The sequence below is a fragment of the Grus americana genome, chromosome 1 (genome assembly GCF_028858705.1).
Source record: "Grus americana isolate bGruAme1 chromosome 1, bGruAme1.mat, whole genome shotgun sequence".
NCBI lineage: Eukaryota > Metazoa > Chordata > Aves > Gruiformes > Gruidae > Grus > Grus americana.
Window position 1 is genome coordinate 152,866,374 of NC_072852.1, and position 24,153 is coordinate 152,890,526.

At 38.1% G+C, this 24,153-nt stretch overlaps 1 protein-coding gene across 6 annotated transcripts in view; it reads right to left on the reverse strand.

Moving 5' to 3' along the window:
• CUL4A (cullin 4A) overlaps window positions 1-24,153 on the reverse strand; it is a 43,729-nt gene that overhangs the window by 11,734 nt on the left and 7,842 nt on the right. For 4 of the 6 annotated variants that reach the window (XM_054801720.1, XM_054801746.1, XM_054801728.1 and 1 more), the window contains 11 exons: window positions 22,428-22,501; window positions 20,785-20,947; window positions 16,731-16,820; window positions 14,980-15,062; window positions 11,809-11,876; window positions 8,044-8,162; window positions 5,257-5,449; window positions 3,732-3,836; window positions 1,826-1,936; window positions 1,402-1,487; window positions 272-379 (listed from right to left, as the gene is read on the reverse strand). In XM_054801720.1, coding sequence (XP_054657695.1) covers window positions 272-379; window positions 1,402-1,487; window positions 1,826-1,936; window positions 3,732-3,836; window positions 5,257-5,449; window positions 8,044-8,162; window positions 11,809-11,876; window positions 14,980-15,062; window positions 16,731-16,820; window positions 20,785-20,947; window positions 22,428-22,501 — 1,200 coding nt within the window. Of the gene's footprint in view, window positions 1-271; window positions 380-1,401; window positions 1,488-1,825; window positions 1,937-3,731; window positions 3,837-5,256; window positions 5,464-8,043; window positions 8,163-11,808; window positions 11,877-14,979; window positions 15,063-16,730; window positions 16,821-20,784; window positions 20,948-22,415; window positions 22,502-24,153 lie in introns of those variants that run through there. The other 2 variants (XM_054801755.1, XM_054801765.1) reach the window with 2 other exon arrangements.

Genomic DNA, 24,153 nt, shown 5'->3' on the forward strand with positions numbered 1-24,153 from the left:
TGATTTTATTTTAATTAATGTTATTTAATTTACTTTATTATTATTATTGATAAAAAGGTGAAAAAAAACATACTAAGTTAAACAATCACCACAAAAAAGTGGATTTTATCCACTACGTTTTATTTTGTGCAATTTTGGAATCTTTAAAATGAGATAATCCTCTTAAATATCTAGCAGAAAAAACATTAAATGAAGGCATTAGTTCACCCTATGATAATGATTACGATTCCACTCCATAAAGTGCATTTAGGAGGAGAATTCAAACACTAACCTCTGGATTTAAGTGAACTTCCATAGGTGTATAAGTTGGCCAATATCCCATAGTTAATATATTTACTGTCAGGTCTATATTTCCTGGGTCACTTTGGTTCTGCATATACTAAAATACAAGAGACAAAAAAAAAAAAAAAAAAATCATTCAAGTATACTGTTTGCATGCTGATTTGGAAAAGATATATACTTAAATTAGAAATTTAAAGTTGGCAGAATGATGAAAAAATTCTGCAGGCCATATCCTTGGTTAAACATGCTCTACCAAGATTTTGAATTTCATGACTACTTATTGCTCCCATCCCCAGTTTCAAAACACAGCAAGCGGTTGGAAGTAAAAAGAAAACTACAGCATGCCTTGAAATATCCTAGACTGCTGTCTTTACAGGATATTAAGGTCAAAGGAACTTCAATCACACACAAATAAAGCAAAAGTAAAGCTTTTGATCAGAAGCCAGGGCAAGAACTCTAAGCACAAGGATCCCCTGGGACTTCCACATGTCTGTAAGACAACACATTTTCTTGTTATTTGAGCACAGCATCAGACAAGCCAGGCTGCAAAGTCTGGGACAGAAAAGTCACTGGAGTATTTTATTCCTGGGTCAGACACCCCAGTATTGTGTCTTCAATAACGCCCCAAAACAGGTACCCAGGGAGAAGTGCTACAACAGGGTAAGCATATACGGTATTTCCTCCAAGCACTCCCTTGGCTACCAACAGGTTGGAAGCTTTGGGACTGAGACATACATGGTTTCTGTGCATTTAGCAACCTTCAGGGAGTTTCTCTGGTGTGGGTCATTCACAAACAATTCATCAGAGCAGCAACAGCTTACAGAATAAAGGGGTATGGACTTTAAAGGATGTCAGACAGCTAAATTATTATGTGGTATTTAGACCACCGTAATTTACTTAAAAAGGAATCAAATAAAACTGTAAAATAAGATTATCTCTGAATAGATACACAATAAATAAATTCTGTTCTATAAATAGAACTATAAATAGGCTCTTACTATGATCAGGACCTGCTCAAAAGCTGTTTTATTTTATTTTAGCTTAATCCAAGTTATAACACCATGAAGTGCCTCCTCATCACTACTGAAAATTTAGCACACAAACAGAAGCTGAATGTACCTGCTTAAACTGAACCATGACATCTTTTGACAGTTCCATGTCCTTGAACATGCCCTCCAGTTTGCTGGTAAAAGCAGCGCCACATTCTGTCACATGAATTAAAGCAAAAATCCCACGATTACAAAGAAGCACAGAACAAGCAATAAAGGTTTAACCTGAGACAGCTGAGCCAGATTTGCCAGGTCCAGAGCACCCACAACTAGGTACATGTTTTAAGGATTTTGCTCCTCTGTAGGTACATTAAATGAACCAGTCACACATCCAAGAGGTCAGCTCAGCAGTTCTCACTGAGCACAATGAAAGCTGGGATATGCTCAGCTATTACTTAAAATCTGGCCTGTCACTTCTTAAAGCATGAGAAAATAGGTATTCCAATTTACATGCCAAAAAGTAATAAAAATATAACACATCTCAATACACCTACCATGTTTAAGCTTGGACAACATAGACTTCTCAGCATCTACTGATGCACTTTTTCCAACCAGCAGTCTTTTCGCCAAGTCTTTCTTATAAAATGCTTCAAACACATCTTTACCTGTATGGAAATTGAAACAAAAATAAAATACAACTGAAATCATACATTCTATTTGCATCATTGCTCTTCAGGTTTGTGACACAAGCCTTTCTCATGACATGTTGATCAGCAGAACAATATTCACTGTGTAATAGTGAAGAAAAACACATAGACAACTTGTGCTTTTTATGTGTTAAGAAAATAATTAAAATATTTTGCAAAATTTTTACTTTTTTTTTCCCCCCCAAGTATATAGGCTGCCTTGTATTTCCCACAGGGTCAGCTGCAAATCACATGAAATTATTCTGGGATCTAGAAGAACATTATCCTTCCTGCAGTCTGATTTACTAAAATGGGAAAGGGGAAAAGGGGGGGGAGAGAAAAGCAGGGGAGAGAAAAGGGTTCTGATGTATTCAAGAAATATCTAACTCTTAAAAACCTAAGGTGAAGAAAAATTGACAGAAGTCTTCTCACTTGGTTTGCCAATAGGCTTTTGAAATAAAGTAGTCATACAGGCACCCACAAACTTTCACACCTTAAACCAGAGCTTCCGCAAATCTTTTCTATTGATAGTACAAAAAGATATCAGCAAATAGTTTCACTTTTAAGAGGAAGTAATTCACTGTAACTCAAGGCACTGTTTGTGCTGCCTACAGTAGCCCCTCCTAATTCCTTGCAAACACCTTCCAATGTAGCGATTCCTCTGACAGTCATCTTCCTTCTCCACCTCTGGCAAAGTGGTGTTTCATGAAGCAGCATCAAGATACTATCAAAAAGTCCAGTGCCCAGAAACTAACTACTAATTATCATCTGCTCTTAAAAGGATTCTTATGCACTAGACAGCTCAAAATAAATTTGCACTTTTAGCTCAGTACTACAAAAAATATTAAGAGAAAAAGAGTTGGCCAAAGTTTCAGGTTAACAGAAATTAATCTCTTTGGCTGACAAGTTGCCAGTGATACTGTTTTCATTCACCATCTCCATCCAATACTCTTCACGTTTGACAAAACTCATGATGCAAATGATATTTCTTGATAACTGATTTCTTGTCTGCTTTCCCATTATATTGTACTTGTTTTGGATTTTATGAGGAAAGAACCCCACAGACCACAAAACAAATTAATACAGAATTGAGTAATTTCTGCTTATTCCACCCCAGCCCAGGATACACATCCCACTTCCCTCAAAACAGTGACCATGCATCTCTACTGGACTCAACCACATATTTTTTTTCTGATATCCAACCTAGCAAAAAAACCCCCAAAACTTCTCCTAACACATTCAAGGGTTTTTCTCAATAGGGACATACATAAGGGAAGTGCATTTCAAAAGCAGTAAAACACAGCAACAACATTTTCTCCCATCATTCTGAGCCCTCCTCTATGTTCATTCTCAGCCGTAATGAGTAAAGACAAGTCATTAGTTGCTGGGTTTTCATGTACTTTGCACCTACAACATACTGAGGTGGGCAGGGAAGAGAAAATCTGTACTAACCTTTCTGTTCCCTGTCATTAGAAGAGAAGTTGTGGTTACAGATATGGTTCATTTATGTGAAAAAACTTCTACTGACAGCTCTAACTCTTAGGTCTCCACTCACAGACTGTAAGAGATCTGTAACTTGCCAATCTCCACAGAACAAGTTTGTCATCCCTGAGGTATTTATTGCGCTCCTTCAGATGTAAAGCAACCTGAATTTAGGACCAAGTTGAGCAGAAACTCATGCTAAAAAAGATCTCTTACATTCAGAGGAATGCGGATCTGCTAGTAGCAAGGAAAACAGTTTTAATTGCATCAACTGTGAACTGGTATTTCTTACCATGAATGAATCTAAATATGATCATGATTTTGTCAAGGATTCTTTCCAGCTCTTCGTCTGTTGCTTCTTTATTACCAGCTCTTAACTTGGAATCCACATATTTTGCTACAAATCAATAAAAGAGTTTAACAGCTTTTAAAAAAAAATTAAAATAACCAACTTAAGCATCTCCCATTTGAAATATTACTATAGGCTACATATTACTATATGCGAAAATACAGGATAAGTGTTAAATTTTCTGTTTTCCCTTCTCTCATCCCTATGTTCAGTGGAATGACAGAGCCCTACTGTACTACTGCCATAAGGAAAAATATCACAAAAAGGAACCATCCAAGGAAAAAAATGAATGCAGTATAATCATTAAAATTAAGGCATTAGAAATTCCCACATTTTGTGTTAGAGTCATAGCAAGTACATTACTTGTTGAGAGACAATGTTTTGGAAGTGTACAATGCATATGAATGTATTTTATGAGAAACAGAAACAAACAACACAGAGAGGATTACATTTTTGTAGACTTTTACCATGTCCCTCATGCTCCTTGGTAGGAGCATACCAAAATTTAAACAGAAGCAATGCTCTCAAGTTAGTAGCTTCACAATGCCAGAAATAAGGTTAAGCCATGAGTTTAGCTAAGTACTTGTTAAGCCACATTAGTATCCTTATACAACCTTCTGCGTAAGGAGGAAACTTTTGCAGGAGCTGAAATACCACAATTCACAAATGACAGCAGCCTGTATCATGGCTTTAACCTGTATCACTAGGTTGTGCAATTTGTCCTACATAAAGCTGGTTTTAGAAGGAAGCCACGAACTAAGTTGTATAAAGGCAAAAGAACATAGAGGAAAAACAAGCAAGGAGCGGGATCCTCTCCCGGTGTAAAATGCCACAGCTCCAGTTTTGCTATCGGCAACAGTCAGAACAGCTTTTGCCAGATCAGGGATAAACCCAATAATAGTATTTTTAAGATGTTTTTATTATTTTTCCCCTTTTATGAGCACTAGTTCCCCTTTCAAGGTAAAATTTTTTTCTCTATTAAAACTCCTCATATATGAAAGCTTTAAACCTGTTCTCCCAACTTCAGCCTTCAAGGCAGATAGATGGGCTGTACTTGGTCCTTTTTGAGAGATCTATAACGTCCAAAGAATTCCTCTAGTACCACAATTAAAAACAGTTCCCCCCCCCCCTTTTTTTTTTGCCACAGCTACCTAAACACCTCTAACCATTTACTCCACTTGCAGTATCAGCATTACGCTCTCTGAGCAGTTGTTAGCACCAAGCACCGTGCAAGAAGCAGGGACAGCAGGAGTTGGCATGCTCCGTCAGGACACTGTGCGCACGCCTAACAGCACATCCAAGCTTTCTGAACCCACAATGCTACCAGGTTAAACTTTTGCCTCGTATCCCAAAAATGAGTCTCCTAAAGCAGAATGCGTACTGCATCACTATTGCGCTAGCACACTCAGCAGCATTATCATGCTTTCTATAGATTTTTGAAATATTTTACAGAAAAATATTTGTGTACCTATCAATTCTGCAGGCTTATTTGGTCTCTTGTTGATAAATGTTTCAAAGGACTCCTTCATCAAGTTTATAAATTTTTCATTTTTCTGAAAGCACACTTCTATGATATGGTCCACTTTATCCTTAAAATCTAGTAGCTCTTGCACCATATCCTTGTCTTTTTCAGGATTAACCACTATTGTTGTCCCAAAGTTCTGTAAAACAAACACTTTTGATAATAAAATACTTTAGAGTGCTACCTGTCTCCCCCAACAGACACATTTACCCTTATAAAATTTATCATTAGAAAGAATAATTTTATTTTTTTTTTACAGAGCTACTTATGTCACTTCAAGTTTTCAAAAAAATGAGATGCATTGAAATTTAAAACAAAAACCCAGACAAACATTAATGGATTTCAAACGTTAGTGTTTGATTTAAAGATTATATACATTTAAGACAAAAGCTAAAAGAAAGAAATAAAAATGAAATACACAGTAGACATGACTGTATGATGTGCAAGTTTACAGTTAGATACAGAACTACGTGATTCATGTAAAAGAAATTATATGGAAACTGCCTCAGAAATGTTAAGTGTAATGGAAAACTTTGCGCTATTTTTCTTAAATCCACTAGAGAGTTCTATTGACGGAATAGGTGGTGAAAATTCAACCGCTGCTCATCACTCCAAGATTTCTTTCAGCAAGGGCTTAAAAGCAAAAAAAACCCTAGCTGATTTGCAATAAAACAAAACTTTCCCATTTGCAAGAAGCAGCCACGGACTTTTTTTTTCTTGTTCTTATGTTTATTATCTTAAAGTTAGAGATACAATACCATTTGTCTAGTGAACCAAAATATCCTGTAAGGGAGGATGTTAACCTATCGGACAATTTACAATTGCTTAGTAACACTGATCAGCATTTTAGACAGGATGACCAGTTTTCTCAAGGTGAGAAAGAGGAACATCTGCACAGTAACAGCAGAACGGTATTCAGTTGGTGTATTTTCATCAACTAAAGTATATTATCCACAACAGTCACAGAGAGATAGGGAAATCTCTCCCAAACCTTAGAATTTCCACTTCAATATCTAATTATCCACTGTGATCTTTCATTGACATCTTTTCAAGTAAGATTTCAGAGTGAAGCAAGACAAACATAAGGCTGCCCAAGGTCCTGAGATTCAATATGTGTATCACAGAATGGTTTGGGTTGCAAGGGACATCTGAAGATCATCTAGTCCATCATATCTTACACTTAGCACAATTTCCCCTTCATTAACACAGCATTTGGACATCTCACAGTCTCCATCAGTTACATTCACAAATTGCAGGGCATTCACCCCATTCTGCAAATGGCAAACAGAGATACAGAAAGCTAAGTGGTACCTCTGAAATCATAAAAAGGTGACTACAGTAGAGCACAGACCTTCACCCCAGTAATTTGGCATGCGCTCTGTGCTTTCTCTTACACTGGCTCACAAGGTTAAGTTCTTGAAGCCTCACTTTAATACATTCTGTCATACAGAATGTTTGAAAGGAGGAAATTTACTGACACTATAGAAAATGGTTTCTAGCTGTCTGAGTCTGTAAAAAAATTTCTTAAAAACAGAACCATAAAAGGTCTGATTCTGTGAGACATCAGGTATGACAAGCCAACTTAACAACTTGCTGCTGTCAAAGGAGAGGTTTCAGTCCTCCTTCCCTTGTTTTCCCATCTGCCCCAAACTCCTGTTTCTTTCCTTGGGCCAGCACCAGGACTTTTCTGTGAGCCTCTTTAGCTCACTAACCCTGGCATAAAACTGACCTTGCCCGGGTACTCTGTTAAAACAGATCACAAAAGAGTCTATGGAGAAGGCGGCAGCACAAGGGTTAAGTCAGGAGTGTGATCTGGAAGCAAGGAAGAAGAAAGATTATTCCTTCTCAGCCATGGCAAGCTGTTCAATTGGCCCAGCTGCCTATGGATTGATGGACTGCATATGGGGACACCAGATGACACTCTGCGAAGCAAACTCCACCTCAGTTCTGGGGACAGAGGGAAGAGTATGTCCCACTTGCGTGGGTGCACGCTGGTGCACCATGCAGAACTCCAGACATGGGTGTGCAGGAAAGGCACCTCTGAAATGAACCACTGCTGTGCATTTAGTCCTGAAGGCTGACGAACACATGGGCAATTCAGGGGAGAACCACCACATCAGGAATTATCAACTCCAGAGAGAAATATCTTCTGTGAAGCTTTGCTGCTTGCATCTTGCAAGAGCACTAGAGTGCAAGTTCTCTGGGGCAGCGTATTGCATGTACATTATTCCTAGCAAAACAAACCTGAAGCACCTAAATATGATTTTGATGATGGATTATTTTGAAGAGGAGTATTCTGTTCAAAATAGCTTAAACATTCATCAGCGTTGCTGTAGGTTGGTTACATCTAGCTACATTCTGATGTTCCACTGATTTTGCAGATATGTAAACAATTGAGTGTATTTGTAGCAAAGGACAACAGGTAGTACAATCCAGCATAGTCTAAACACATGTGTGTGTGGCTCTATTTAAAAACAAAGCAAACCAAAATAACTTCTTGTATAACATTCGAACCTATAAGGAAAGCTATTTCAAAGTAGAAATTTAAAACCAAAACTTAAGTGTTGCTGTTTCTCATCATGTGACTTTTTTTGTGGGGAGGCATTATCATTCCTACCCATATTTGCTTAAAACAGAATTTTGATGCGCAGACCTACATATTATTCTTGGTTTTGATAGAAAAAAATATATAACAGCATAATTTTTGACATTAGTAAGAGATCTTTGAAATACCTTGATGTATTCACTCCAATGTTGTAAAAGGATCTGCTGCCCACCTTTTACCCGGCTGAACAGCTGGTATGTCTGGGTCAAATCTGATATTCTGTTTTCATCGAGCAGGTTATCAAGTCCTAAGAAAATAAAATTAGAAGAAAGAACAAATTTGAATACAGTTGCATAAATACAGTTAGAAATATATTAAAAAAATCTCTATGAAACACATCAAAACACAAGACCCTCCAGTCTGTTTAAAAAGTATGAACTTTTAAAGACTAAATTTCTGAAAGCAAGTGACATGTTCAGGATTAACATGCCCCTTATTTAAATTGACTGAAATGTTTTATGGTATAACATTTTATAACTATTTCAACTGAAGTACTTTCCTGACAAGTTGTTGACCATAAGCCTTCTGCAGAATGTTTATGAACAGTACTTGATTCGAAGGGTACAGTTTTATCAAGAGATCTCACAGAACCTCTAAAGAATGTCAGAAAACAGTAAGCTAAGTAAACTGCCCTATATTTAAGGTAAAGATAAATAGTTTGCAAGATTTTTCTTCTGTGAAGCGTGGTTAGCCATGTTTTTAGATTAAGAGTGTGCTATGAATTGCCTATGCTTATACCGATGGAATAACACAAGACTACAAATTCCTTCCAGAAACTTTTGCATTCACAAAGCAAAACATGAAGCATAACAACTACATGCACATTTTTACATTTGAGAATATGATGAATGTAGTCCCAGTGTATTCAGAGATACATTGTCTGGTGTTGGTGACAGAGGCTTTAGCAATGTGGGAAGATAGCATTAAAGATTTATGGCATTTTCTAAAATCCAGAAAGCTTGATTTTATACATGTTGGCAATTCACATCATCAGTGTAGCTGACTTTGTACAACTGTCCTACTTCATAAAATACACTTAATTCAAATTTTTAAATGGTATTACATTACAAAGAATTTTCAATCACTACTGAATTATCCCATTTTCTACTATATTCTTAATCTTAAAAAGACTTTCACAGTATATTACAACTTACACGTTCAGGAAGGCAACCAGTGTTCAAGAACAATGTCAGGTAAACATCTGAGTGATACTTTGAGACTTCCTAAACTTTAAGATATGCCTAAACTTTTGAGATATCAGAAGAATGAACATACTTTAAAAGTATGTAAGACAACAAAGTCTTGAATATATGTGACTGGTGTTCTTTTGGCGTTGAACAGAAAATGAATAAACGTCCATTCAGTGCATCCAAGCATCACCTCCTATTCCTTTAAAGACACCAATACACTAACTGCTTTGTTAGAACCCAGATGATAAAGTTTAACCTTCCTTCTTTCTCTGGCATACGAGCTGTGTGACTGAAATAATTATTTTGTCACATATTTGACAAATGAAAAAAACATATAGACAAGTTCAACAAGGCCAGGTGCAAGATCCCGCACGTGGGTTGGGGAAATCCCGAGCACAACTACAAGCTGGGTGGAGTATGGATTGAGAGCAGCCCCAAGGAGAAGGGCTTGGGGGTGATGGTGGATGAGAAGCTCAACATGACCCAGCAGTGCATGCTTGCAGCCCAGAAAGCCAACCGTGTCCTAGGCTGCATCAAAAGAGGTGTGACCAGCAGGTCAAGGGAGGTGATTGTGCCCCTCTACTCTGCTCTCGTGACACCCCACCTGGAGTACTGCGTCCAGCTCTGGGGGCCCCAACATACAAAGCACATGGAGCAAGTCCAGAGGAGGGCCATGAAGCTGATCAGAGGGCTGGAGCACCTCTCCTATGAGGACAGGCTGAGAGAGTTGGGGTTGTTCAGTCTGGAGAAGAGAAGGCTCCGGGGAGACCTTATAGCAGCCTTCCAGTACCTGAAGGGGCCTACGGGAAAGCTGGGGAGGGACTGTTTACAAGGGCTTGTTGTGATAGGACAAGGGATAATGGCTTTAAACTGAGAGCAGATTTACATTAGATATAAGCAAAAAATTCTTCACTGTGAGGGTGGTGAGGCACTGGCACAGGTTGCCCAGAGAAGCTGTGAATGCCCCATCCCTGGCAGTGTTCAAGGCCAGGCTGGATGAGGCTTTGGGCAACCTGGTCTAGTGGAGGGTGTCCTTGCCCATGGCAGGGGGGTTGGAACTAGATGGTCTTTGAGGTCCCTTCCAACGCAAACCATTCTATGATTCTATGAAGTCCTCCCAGCATGACTTCACACGACTTCCAGAAAGCACTGTCACAGCCTTGAACATTTTTATTATACTCACAATGAAAGAAACCCAGTATCTACTCAATGGCAGTTTTAATAATAGTTTAAAAAGTTTCATATCCATACCCTGCATTTGTAAGCTTCCCCCCCATATCAAACTGACTACATCACATGCCTTCTCCTAAGGAACAAAACCTACAAAAGGCAGTATCATCTTCTACTTGCATTGAATACTAGGATAAGTGGATTACAATGTGCCCTGGAGCAAATGAATGCAGAAAATTATGTCAGTCAAGTGATGCCAGACTTACTTTTTTTTTTTTTAAGCGGCAACATAGAATGCAAAAGCTGATCCAACAATACTACAGCCCTAAAATGCAGTAACTAGAGAAATGTACAACTCTCTCCATATTTACATAGATGGCACATATACATTATAAATCGAGAAAAAGTTCAGATTAAAACAAGAACACATATTTTCTGGTTAAGCCAACTGATAAACAAATGTATCACTGGAAAAGTTACTTTAAAATAATACTTGATTTAGACAGCAAGCAAAATTGACATATATCAACAGAAAAATTATTATTATTACCTTCTGTTTATGGAAAGCTTAAGAATAGCTGAACTGGAGTGACCACGCTTATTTTTATAAATTTACTGAAAACAGTTAAAAAGAACTTATTCCCAGAGTAGTTCAGAGAAAACTGTGAGCATATGTCTATTTTTAAAAGGGGGAACAACAAAAGAAGTGGTATGTGTAACAACCCGAAAGTATTAACAAACAAAGACACGATGGAGCTTGAAGATACCAGACTACTAGGGACATCTGTTTTGCAGCAGTAAAGGAAACAGAGATATAAGGATTATTTGCTAGAAGATCTAAAACTTAAAAAGATGCCTAATGCAAGAAAAGGAAAGGACCATTTAAAGTAGTAAAAGATGAGGGAACACTGATCAAACCCAGAAATTCAGTGAAAAAGATAAAGATTAAAAGTTAAGAGGAACAAAGAAATGGTGATTTGAAGACACTGATGTCTGGATAAGGACTTCTTAGGAAGACTGCAGCTCATATTGAAATTGCCAGACAAAATGTAAAATACAGACAAAAGCATATGAAAGTGCATTGCCTTGCAATGTTGTCAGTTCCAATAACTCATGATTCTCGAGCTGTACAATCACAAGAATACATGAAGTTATTGCATTTGAGCTGTGTGATTATCACATACAAGAAGGTAAGACAGTAACTGCAGTTCTAATTTAGAAGTGTATATAATTCTAGGAAATTAGCAGTTCCAAAGGTTTAATTCCTAAGCCCACTGCTGCAAGTCAAAGGAGATTTAGGAGGTTTAGCAACCTTTAAAAATATGGAATTATATTTTAGATATTTGTTTCCACATATACAATTTACATGCCACAGTGGGTGTAACAGTGTGATAGGGTTGGCTTTCTGTATCCATGGAAGTTTTTTTTCCATGGCAGATACACCTCCTTAAATAAAAGCTGTGGAGCCTATAGTTATTGCAAAGTATAAGAATCTGTTGCTTATCGGAGATTACATAAATTTAAAAAAAATACCTTTTTGCAAAATAGCTGATAAGTGTTCTCCTAGTAGCTGTTTCTCCACACAAGCAATCAGTGGTTTCCTAAATAAGGCAAGAAAAGTATATTAGAAGTACTAGAGTATAAGGGAATTGCCTCCTGTCACAATGTATTTGTGAATAACTCACATTATAATACAAAAAATCAACAATTTTCTACTTAAAAGAGGCTAAAAATTAAGACAAAAATGTCATGTGATGTAAGTCAAGAGAGAAAACAGTAAACCATGTATGTAATTAAAAATGAAAATTCAGTTTTGAATACTAAAAACCAAGTTTTTACACAGTAGAAGAGAGAAGCTTAGATACCAAAAATCAGTATAAAAAAATTCTGAGAAAAAGTAAAATTGACATTTTCTTGGAAACAAACAAGTCAAAGCAAAATCCTCCCAGGGTTTGAACTCCATAATAACACAATACACAGTGGCGATGTTCAAAACTCAACCTTTTCATCCAATTGTGTTACACACATAAGCACAAATTGAGCTAGAACCACAAGACTCAAATTTGCAAAACATTTTAAATTTGTCCTTGAATTTCCCCTACTTTTTACTATTACTGAAATATTTGGCTGATACATTCACTTTAGACAGGACTGAAAAATAATGGCAACTTTTCCTTTCCATCCTTTACAGCCTAAAAGAAAGAAATGCCTGAAGTGCAAAGGGATAACTAATTTAAACTTCTTCTATTGTTTATCATAAGATAACAAAAATAATATGATAAACAATATGACAACAGAAGACCAACCTCTTTTTTCTGCATTGTTTTATAAAATTGGTTCTCAGACCCTTAATTTAGATTTTCTAAAAGAGAGGTGCTCAACTCACATTGATGGAAGCCTTTTACATAGCAGCATCCACTTTATGTCACTTCCTTTGCTGAAACAGCCCACCAATAATTTACCTGACCTTCCATACAATGTAGTTTTAGTCCCTTCATCTCAAAAGATTAAATTAGAATTTGGAAAGGGTCAGAGAAGGGAATAGGGGTGATCAAAGTATGCAGCAGCAGCTACAAGAGAAACAACTGCATGCGTTAGGACTCTTCTTTCTGTGAAAGAGATGACTTAGCAGGGATATAGCGCATTGACAGCCAGGTTAAAGGCGAAAGGAAACTAACTGATCACGTTCCCTTCCAACGCAAGAGCTGGGGTCATCAGTGATGGCATTGGGAGCCAGGCTTAAAGAAAAGGAGGTGATTTATCATGCGGTGGCTAGTGCACTGGTGGAAGGCTTTGCCAAAGGCTGGCACAGATGGAAAAGCTTATGTGAATCCCAGTGACAGCACAAATATTTCAAAGAGATCCAAACAGACAAACCACATCAGGTTCAGAAAATACCCTGAGCTGAAAACAGGCCGATACTAGGAGAGCATCAGGGTATCACATATACTCACCCTATTCTTTCCCTTCAGTGGCTGTAAGCAAACCCTTAGTCTTAACACATACAGCCATTTTTATGATTACTTCCATATTCCCTGAAATTTCCAATTATTGCTATCTACAGCTGCTGACTGTCTCTAACAGCAGAGGGAATCAAGGTTGTATAAAAAATAAAATCCTTTGCCCTGGAAGACCTATTCTGCCTACAGGGGAAGTAAGGAGAATTTGTCTGCTTGAGACTGAGAGGCAGGGCACTATTTCTTAACAAGCAGATAGAAATGAGTGTTCATCTTGACTGTTAGCTGATGAATGAGCCTGAAGGTACCTTCTTGTATGACTCCAAAGTCATCTACCTCGGTCATCTACTGACGGACCAGGAGACATGCTTATTCTGGTCAACCGTGCAGAAAGAGGTGCGTACCAATGGGCTGAACAAATCCCTCTATGGGCTGCAACACCACACACTCCACGTGTTGCCTAAATCTGGTTTGAAGTATTTTGGATGGTGTTTCCTGTGATGGTTTTGTCCTGGAAGTATCATTTTCATCTCAAGATCAAACCTAGTAACTAAATTTAACATGCTTTATGCTCTTGTCATGCATACCTAGAGAGGCAGTATGACCTGAGGACAACTCAGAGGCACTAATTTTAGGAGGTGCTGTTTCTTAATGCAAAGAAAGGAAATTAGTGCGAAGCCTTCTAAAAGTAGGTTTCTAAGCCTTTAACTAAGGACTAGATTCGAAGCAAGGACTTGATGTACATCTAAACACACTGAAAATAGAATGGTATCAACCTATTTTTACTTAAATAGTAAATAAATATATTTATATGCTTTAACTTTATACATAGAAATAGTTCCATATATTTTATTGTGACTGATTTTGCCTGAAGAAGCTAGTCATCCTGCAATCAGCATTTACAGAAAAAAGATTCAAGTTCAAATCTGTACCACGACAAGCAAGGCACACTCAAGTGTGTATGTATATGTATATATAAAATATGTCTGAAGAAAACAGTAAGTTAAAAAGATTATTTTTTTTTTGAGTTTTTTTAATACTCAATGAAATGCCAATACATCATCTAGAAAATGAAAAAATAAAATGTTATGTTCTTTATTAAAAAAAAATGCAACAGCTTTCTGCAGGAGAAATTATGTGTGGATTTATAGCATGTCATTGACACGGCAGTTCTTCTTGAAGGCACATTCTTACCCTAGCAAAACACACACTATTACTCCACACCTGAGGGCAAAAAGGACAAGCTACCTTGCACAATACAATGGCAGCAGCTGCACCAAAGCTGATATACTGTAAATTCACATCCTGGACTGCTCACGAATGATGTTCATGGCTTGTATCCTTGCCATAATTTAACTCTTTCTTTCCTTTTTTTTTTTACCTTCCTTTCTTTCCCTGAAGTGATTTGTAGTTAATTTTATTATCAGCACATGAACGGTTACCATCAGCTACTATGATAATGCAAATTTGAGTTGTTATATAACCTTTTGTTAACTTCAATTTACACTGATAAATCTTTCTGGACAAATTTCTCCCCTCTTACTCAAAGTATATTTTTATTTTAAAGCAATCAGTTTTGGTAAAAATAAAGTCTTAAAAAACCCAAGCTGTATCGCAAGTTCTGTCAACAAGATAATATCTTTAAGATAATATGGAAATAATCTCTGCGTGTCTACAACCACAGATAATCACATTGTTTTCTGATGGATGCTTGACTTATGCTAAGAATGTCCAAATTTGTACTCACTGTGTGCTATGGTCTAAATATGTTATTACTCTGTCTCCTTCTTCTTCCAAACGTTTATTAACATGGTGAAGATATTCTGGGACCTAGAGAGACAAGAGAATGCCAAGTTCAGCTTCAAAAGTATGAAAGGCAGATAATCTTGTGCCATTACAAGTTTTTTAAATTACAAATTGAAAGAGAGTACAAATTGGAAAGGACTATTCCACCACAATGTTGTTACATATTATATAATATGTATGTTTTTTAAACAATGTTGCTTCATATTAAAAACATTATAACCACACCTGACAGGAAGGAACAGAAAAAGAGAAACCTGAGAATTTTTCAGAGGAAGTTAATTTTTTCTCAAAACCCTACTGAGTTAAGCTAGCCCTTAAAATATCACGGAGCACATTTTCGGTTGGCGTGAACTATATTGTTCTATTATTTCAATGGAAGTTTCTCCAGCAGGTTATCCGTCCCTGTAGAGAGTTAGCACATTTATCGCATCTTACGACACAGGTATGAAACTCAGCCTTCAAATGATCAAAACCAATTATGCATACATGCATATACATACACATTTGCACTAACATACACATGCACATACATATGCATATATGTGTATGCATTATGTGCATATGCATAAACATGTAAATGTATACACTGTATTAGTTAGGAGCTTATTCCTTTTGCGTTTTTCCACAGCTTTCCACTACATGTATAAAAGCAGTAAGACTCCCGGTTTCAAAATCTGTGTTGAAGCATTTGACCTCAGGTCCCAGTGGAACGCCAGGGAATGAGGTGAATGGAGCAGGATTAGACACAAGGATTCACCTCAGTGCAACATAAACAGGTGTTTTCAAAATGTTTGTAGTGACTCAGCATTAAAAAGGAATTAATAAAAGTAGTCTTCTGGATTTTAGTCTACCAAAAAACATGTCTTTTGATAGGTCTTTTATCTGGGAGTGTAGTGATAGGACAAGGGGTAATGGCTTTAAACTGAAGGAGGGTCGATTTAGATTAGATGTTAGGAAGAAATTCTTCACTGTGAGGGTGGTGAGGCACTGGCACAGGTTGCCCAGAGAGGTTGTGGAGGCCCCCTCCCTGGAAGTGTTCAAGGCCAGGCTGGATGGGGCTTTGGGCAACCTGGTCTAGTGGAGGGTGTCCCTGCCCATGGCAGGGGGGTTGGAACTGGATGATCTTTGAGGTCCCTTCCAACCCAAACCATTCTATGATCCTATATACATTTTTAGAGATAATCACATCTGCAGGCTGCCCACTGCAGAGCATAATTTTATCTCAAGAGGACAGAAAACAAAAATTTCTTAAAGCTATTTAACTAATACGGAAAAGAAACAAAACAGCAAAATAAATGCACCAAAATAGTAAAGAAGTGCACAGTTTACTTAGTTATTAACCATATAGTAAAATGATGTCAATAGATATTCCACAGCTTGTGGGCAAAAAAAATATGATGGCACACCTTTAAGCTTAATGTGGAATGACTTTCTGGTACTGTGACTTTAGTTACACCAAATGTCACAGGGTTTCTCCACCCCTAATTATATATTTCAAACACCAAGGCAATCTGGAGTCTGCTCCTCCCTTTGATACAATACTGTGGTCCCCATCAAAATATGTGAATGTGTACATGCGTACCTGGGTACCAGTGAATTTCATTGAACATGAATACACCATGGCACTACCAGAAGTTTTCATCACAGCAGATAAAACTAACATAAAAGCAATCATCTACAGCATGCACCTACCTCTCTTTCTTGCATTAATCTTTGGCCTTCTGCAGCATATAAGCAATTTGTCTCTTCCAGAAACCTCTGTTCAAATGATTCCTTGTAAACCTGCTCAAGAAATTAATTTAGTTACTTACATTAAACTGTCTGTAAGGGTAGCATATTTTGGCTGTCAGGCATAGAGGGCAAGTAAAATCTCAGGAATGCACACAGTTCTAAGTGTCAGAATAACACTACATTAACACAGAAGTTCTCTGACCACTGGTTTTGGAAAGATTGAGATCAGAGCTTACTTCCCAGTGCAGGAATAGCATGTTTCAGTCATGGCAGTCCGGTGGAGTTCCCACCGACTGGAAGAGGGAAAACATAACCCCCAGTTTTAAAATGGGAAAAAAGGAAGACCCAAGCAACTACAGGCTAGTCAGTCTCACCTCCATGCCTGGCAAGATCATGGAGCAGATCCTCCTGGAGACTATGCTCAGGCACATGGAAAATAAGGAGGAGATTGGTGACAGCCAACATGGCTTCACTAAGGGCAAATCGTGCCTGACAAATTTGGTGGCATTCTATGATGGGGTTACAGTGTTGGTGGATAACGGAAGAGTGATTGACATCATCTACCTGGACTTCTGCAAGGCATTTGACACTGTCCCGCATGACATCCTTGTGTCTAAACTGGAGAGACATGGATTTGACAGATGCAACAATCGGTGGATAAGGAATTGGCTGGCTGGTCGTACTCAAAGAGTTGTGGTCAATGGCTCAATGTCCAAGTAGAGATCAGTGACAAGTGGTGTTCCTCAGGGGTCAGTACTGGGACGGGCACTGTTTAACATCTTTGTCAGTGACATGGACAGTGGGATCGAGTGCACCCTCAGCAAGTTTGCTGATGACACCAAGCTGTGTGGTGCAGTCGACACGCTGGAGGGAAGGGATGCCATCCAGAGGGACCTTGACAGGCTGGAGAGGTGGGCCCGTGTGAACCGCATGAAGTTCAACAAGGCCAAGTGCAAGGTCCTGCATGTGGGTTAGGGCAATCCCAAGCACGACTATAGGCTGGGCGAGGAATGGATTGAAAGCAGCCCCAAGGAGAAGGACTTGGGGGTGATGGTGGATGAGAAGCTCAACATGAGCCGGCAGTGTGCACTTGCAGCCCAGAAAGCCAACCGTGTCCTGGGCTGCATCAAAAGAAGCATGGCCAGCAGGTCGAGGAAGGTGATTCTGCCCCTCTACTCCACTCTTGTGAGACCCCACCTGGAGTACTGTGTTCAGCTCTGGGGCCCTCAGCACAGGAAGGACATGGAGCTATTGGAGTGAGTCCAGAGGAGGGCTGTGAAGCTGATCAGAGGGCTGGAGCACCTCTCCTGTGAGGACAGGCTGAGAGAGTTGGGATTGTTCAGCCCGGAGAAGAGAAGGCTCCAGGGAGACCTTATAGCAGTGTTCCAGCACCTGAAAGGGCCTACAGGAAAGCTGGAGAGGGACTGTTTACAAGGGCATGGAGTGATAGGACAAGGGGTAATGGTTTTAAGCTGAAGGAGGGTCGATTTAGATTAGATGTTAGGAAGAAATTCTTCACTGTGAGGGTGGTGAGGCACCGGAACAGGTTGCCCAGAGAAGCTGTGAATGCCCCATCCCTGGCAGTGTTCAAGGCCAGGTTGGATGGGGCTTTGGGCAACCTGGTCTAGTGGAGGGTGTCCCTGCCCATGGCAGGGGAGTTGGAACTAGGTGATCTTTAAGGTCCCTTCCAACCCAAACCATTCTATGATTCTATGAGTACTCAAATCACCTAAATATTCAGGCTTCCATTTAAGGCACACAGACCAACACCAGTACCCAAGATCACAGCACAGCAATGACATCCGGTCCATCTGAGCTCAAGACTCCCACTGATATTTCTGTGACAAAAAAACCCCAAAATCTTCCAACTAGTGAAACATTGGCACAAAACAGGTAATTCCCATCAGTAAAATAATAATACCCTCAGTAACGCATCTTCAGATCTGCCAGGTTTATCTCAGCGGCCCAGGAAAAATGAATTATACCAAAAAAGATGAGCTTTCTCCAGGAAAGGAACAAGGTGTGTAAAAAAGGGCACCAACAACAATCAGAGACATTGAAAAAATTCTGCATGCCGATTAACAGTTTCGAATAGAAAAGAGGTAAGTTAGAAAGGTCAGCTATATAACATAGTTAAAACAGTCTGGAGAAGGTAGCTAAGGAATAACATGTAAACAGAGGGACAGTTAGTGAAAAGAAAAAGGAAAGATTCCTTGAGCGTGATGGAAGAATAGAAAATATTTCTTACAAAACACATAGCAGAGCTGTAAACCTTATTACATTTTGACCATTTGTTTCCTCTTAAGGACTTTTAAAAGTTTGATTTTTGTTTTCAATGCAAACTTAAATATGAAACCTTTGGCTTGACAAGCATTCAGAGCATAACTGTTCGCTAATTCAGCATCACAAGCAGACAGCGACTCATTGTTTCAGCCTACTCTTTACACTAGCTCCATGTTCAACAGGATCAAATACTAGATTTCGTTTCTTACCTTCCTTTCCTTCAGGATAACTGGAAAAACATTAACATAACAGTACATGGAACTATTTTCTGCATAAAACGCGTAAAGCTCTACAATAGAAAACAGCTATAGAATAGGATTTATGTAAACAGGAATCAACTTTCAGCAGCTGGGCCTCAACTACATAATTGCCTAAAAATCAGGAATGAGTAGGAGATTGTTTTCAAATGAAATATCAGATTTGCTTAATTAATTAATTAATCTTTCTCCAGAAGCTAACTTCTGTTTAAAAAGGGAGAACTAGAGATCCTGGCATATAATTACAGGATTATGAGCACACCTCTATCTCAATGAAGTGACAGGTATTATAAAAGAACAGATTAGCCTAGGTCAGTTTCCCTGGTGAAAAAAGAAAACTACACTTTTGAGCCAATGAAGGAGAATGCAGACTTAAATCCAATTCTGTAACAAGCATCCAATAAAATGGAATGTTTATCTTTAGTTAGCAGAGCACTTTGCTAAAAAATAATAAATGTTAAAAAGTCAATGCCTAGAAAAAGCTGATGGATTGAGAGAAACCTGGCAAATAACAATGGGAAAAGAAGTGGGGAAAAAGCACATAAAGCAGATCTGCACCTCCAAGTTATGTGATCTCAATAATCATTGACAGAAGTTTGTCTTCTCTCTTGAACAGAATAATTAGTTATTAATTTTTCTGGTATACTAGAGAAAGTTACGGCTGAAAGTCAGGAGGGTTAATGTGAAAGGCAGAAAAGCAGGTAAGCTGCCTGACCAAAAAGGATTGTTTTATGCAGTCTTCCTCTTCAAACCTTTTTTTAAACCCTCAGCCAGTTCTGCAAAGCTTTACACCACTTGGGAACAGAGCACCCTCAACAGTTTGTAAGAATGAAAGACAGCTCCTAAGTTTTATTGCACATCACACAAGGCTGCAATGTCAACTAGAGGACAATCTATGCCAAAGTTACAAGCACAGCATTTTTTTTAGTCTATTTTGTTACTTAGTATCTATGTTAACAGAAAGTTCCACTAAGTTACAGATTGACCTCCTCTATTTGAAAACCTTGGCCTTAACTTTGCATCCCATTCTATCCTTGGCAAATTCTGAGCAGAGGTGCCAATGCAGTGAAGTTTTTGTGATACAGACCCAGGATCTGGACTTGAAAAAATGACGCCTTTTTACAGTGACAGAGGTGGTCTTATTTTTTTCCTACATTTAATCAGCACTAGGATTAGAAAGCAAGTGGTTGAGACAGACAAAATACTGCACATATTAAAAGACTTGCAAATCTATTATTTAAGAATCTGCAGGCCACTACCTCTGCTAAGGAAAATAGGCAAAGAGATCTCATTTAAAAGCAGAGAATAAAAGATTGCCTCTTCTTTACCCAGTGTGCAATCTTAGAAATTTAAGAGCTAGATTTTGAAGTACATTTACTACAAGAAGAAAATTATTTCTGTTCAACACATGCATTAGAAAAGTCCAAACTCTGTTTCTAAACATAGCTATTATTAGTGAAGTTTGCAGTACTCACCTGCAGATCAGACAGCATGCTCAACAAACTCCGCAGCAAACTTCTGTCCACAGCTTCACCATTCCTTTCTCGTTCAATCAGCAGGAGGATTCCATCAATAGTCTTGTTTTGAACTTGCTTGTCACTAATGACGTGATTTCTAAATAACTCTAGGCCCATATCCCTGTGTGAATATTGAAAATTAGTAAATCACACTGCTGAATCTTTTCAAAAATCTGTATCCCACTCTGAGAAAACTAAATACATATAAAATACATATAGTGTATATATATCACACAGAAAGAGAATATGTTAGTGGTGTGTATATTCTTTTTGACACTGTCCACTAAGAAAACTGTAACAAGAATTATGATAAAAATACCAGGGAACACACTACCAGATGCATACACTTCAGCCAAGAACTGTGACTAGCCTGTCTGTATTTCACATAACAGACTATCACATTCTCTGTTTATTTTTAAAAAAAAAAGTATTATAAAAATAATAAAAAATCTGAACATATACCTTCACATAAGATTCCCTGGATCAGTTATCTGTGTAATTTATAAATCACACTCAAAAGCAGAATTCACTGTATGTTTAGGACCTTATGATCACCTGTATCAGATTCTGTTTCATTCTAAGAGGATGAGGAATGGTGCCTCCATGCCACAAAGTGGCCAATTATTAAACATCGTCTTGGCCAAGGAAATCAGAGGAATCCTAGATAAAACCTGTTACCTCCAACTTCTTCACACGCACCAGGATTTCAATAAAGGGAATTTCCCCAGTATGAGGGGAAAAAAGGCAGAAAGTATGAACAGACCTCTTCCAACAACATTTAGTAAAAGGAAGCCTAACACAAAGAGTTGGAGGAAAACTACTGCAGAGGTCAGGAAGAAAGATGTCCACAGGATGAACGAGGGGCAGGAGGAGGATGCCAGGTTCCTCAGCCTGAGGAACTCCTGAGAGCACAGAAGCCAGCAAGGCAGAGAAAAAGCACACTCTTACTTCAGTACCTTATCTATATATTTTTTTGCTTTAGATGGAGTAATGATACCAGACATTTTCAGCAAAGCCTGGGTTTGTTTGCTTGGGCAAAGATATAAAATGACCTTCAGGAGGGATGCTTAAAAACAGAATGCCCAAAGATGTGACCGTGGTGTCACATGGTGTACAGTGGCAGCATCTCAATGCTCTGAGCCAGAGGTCTCACCTCCCAGGAGGCCAGTGCTGGAAAGAGGACCTGCACCTTGTCAGTGTATCTGACTCATTTAAAAAAAAAAAACACCTGAGCAAGAAGTTGAGCGTTAAATTTTGTCAAAACCAGGAGCACCTAAAGTAATGCTGGGCCAGCACTGAAGCACAGAGGCAGCAGCCCAAGAAGGTCCTCTGCACAGCCAGTCTCACCCTATGCCTTGACTTTTAAGCATATGTTCGTAGACCTTTTTCTTCTTGCACCCTCACTTTACAATGAATATTCCTGGGGAAAGAGGAAATGACGCATGTATACACCGACACACATATTTCCATAAATTAACAAAAAATTTTAGAGATCTATTACACAGGTCAAATATAATGAGAAAATTTTATTTTAAACCTTTGCAAATATAATAGCATGTTCAAACTCCAAAGATTCAAGGAATACTTACATTGATACCTACCATATAGAAGGAAGCATTGAATTCTGAAGTACGTATGTACGATCCAAAAATAAGAAAATGCTCCTGATCATAATCTGCAAATATATAAAAAAAATGTTTTTCTCTTCACCATCATGTGGTATTTGAAATTATAAAGCAACTTCTGAAAAACTACATCACATCGACATGCATCTTAATTACTGTTATATATATTTTCAACTTTTATGGTGACTTGTACAGCCACTGGTATGTAATTTATTGATGTTAGTACTATTACTAAGCAGTATTGCCAAGTACATTAAAGAGTTTTCAAATTCATAACCATTAACTAAATAGTTTTATTAGTTATAAGTTTTACTGCTACTGAAATACATATGCCATTCAAGCAGTACCAAGACATTCAGTAAACACCCTGAAATAGCATGCTGTCACAGTTTTCACTTTTTTTTAAAAAAAAAAAAAAAAGAAGCTTTAAGCAGAGATAGTAGTAAGCTGTGCAACAGATCTTTTCATAATAAAAGTTAGCTGCCAAAATTCATGAGAAAAATAGAGATACATTAATTCTAACAGGGGAAAGAAGGTATAAAGATACATTATCTTTTTTAAATTAAAAAAGTGGAGAAGGAAGTGGTTTTTTAGCTTATTACTCTTTCACATTCAAAATCCATTTTTAACTTTGCTCATAAAAAGGCTGCCCAGCCTTCAGTTTAGCATTAGGGTAACTCAGGATGTCAGTAACTAACTTGCTCACCCCCAGGCCAGCTACAGAGATTTCTATCCCCAGCTGTCCACCTACTCCTCCCCTAAAAGATTTCATTGCTTCTGAAGCAATTCTCAAGCTGATATAGTTTCAGGCCAAGCATATTAAAGTAAAACAGCAGTGAGGCTGATGGTTTTTCTTAAATACCACAAGTGTTAACTCAGCACACGGGTAAGAAAGCCGCTTGCTACAGGTTGTTGCTTTGAGGAGAAAAAAAAAGAAAAGAAAAAAAAAAGAATGCTCAAAAGTAATTAAAGTGAACGGAGTTCATAGTAAAAGCCTTTTCATAAAAACACAGGTCCAGTTTAATTACATTTTCAAAGAAATAAACTTCAACTCTATTTTCATCAGTCTGTTGAACTTGGTTTGAATAGTGTCCATAATGCTTTCCAGTTTTATTTCAGACAAAAAAATCACGTACCTCTGCCCATCCTCCACAGGGAAAGGGGTGGATTCAAGGAATGAAAATAGAAATTCAACAATTTTGGGCATCTGTAGCCAAAGCTAAGTCACAATGCAATGAAAACACATTGTAAAATGTTGGTTTAGAATTATAATGATGCATTCTTAAAGAGACAATTCACACAAAGTATCTTTGAGAGCGGTTTTTTTTTCTGTAACATAATTCATCATGGATGTCGGAGACAAGAAGGGCAGAAAAAAAAAAGAGCATTTCAGCTCTTTAACCTCCCTGTTTCTTAGCCTTATAGTCAGGATAATCATCTCTGCTTTGCCAAAAAAAAAAAAAAAGTAATAAATTAACCTAGCTCTTGGACCTGTCTAAACATTGTGGATTCTCCAATAATTTAAAATTACAAACAGCAATTTCACCCTGTTTAGTTTTTCTTTCCACCCGTAGAAAACCGATGTCAATGTATTTCTGAATGATATTTCAACTTCATATGAAACCTATGAAAGTCAGAGTCAACACAACAGAACATAAGTTTTCAACAACAAAACCGCACCCAGCTAGCAGAGGGGAATGTG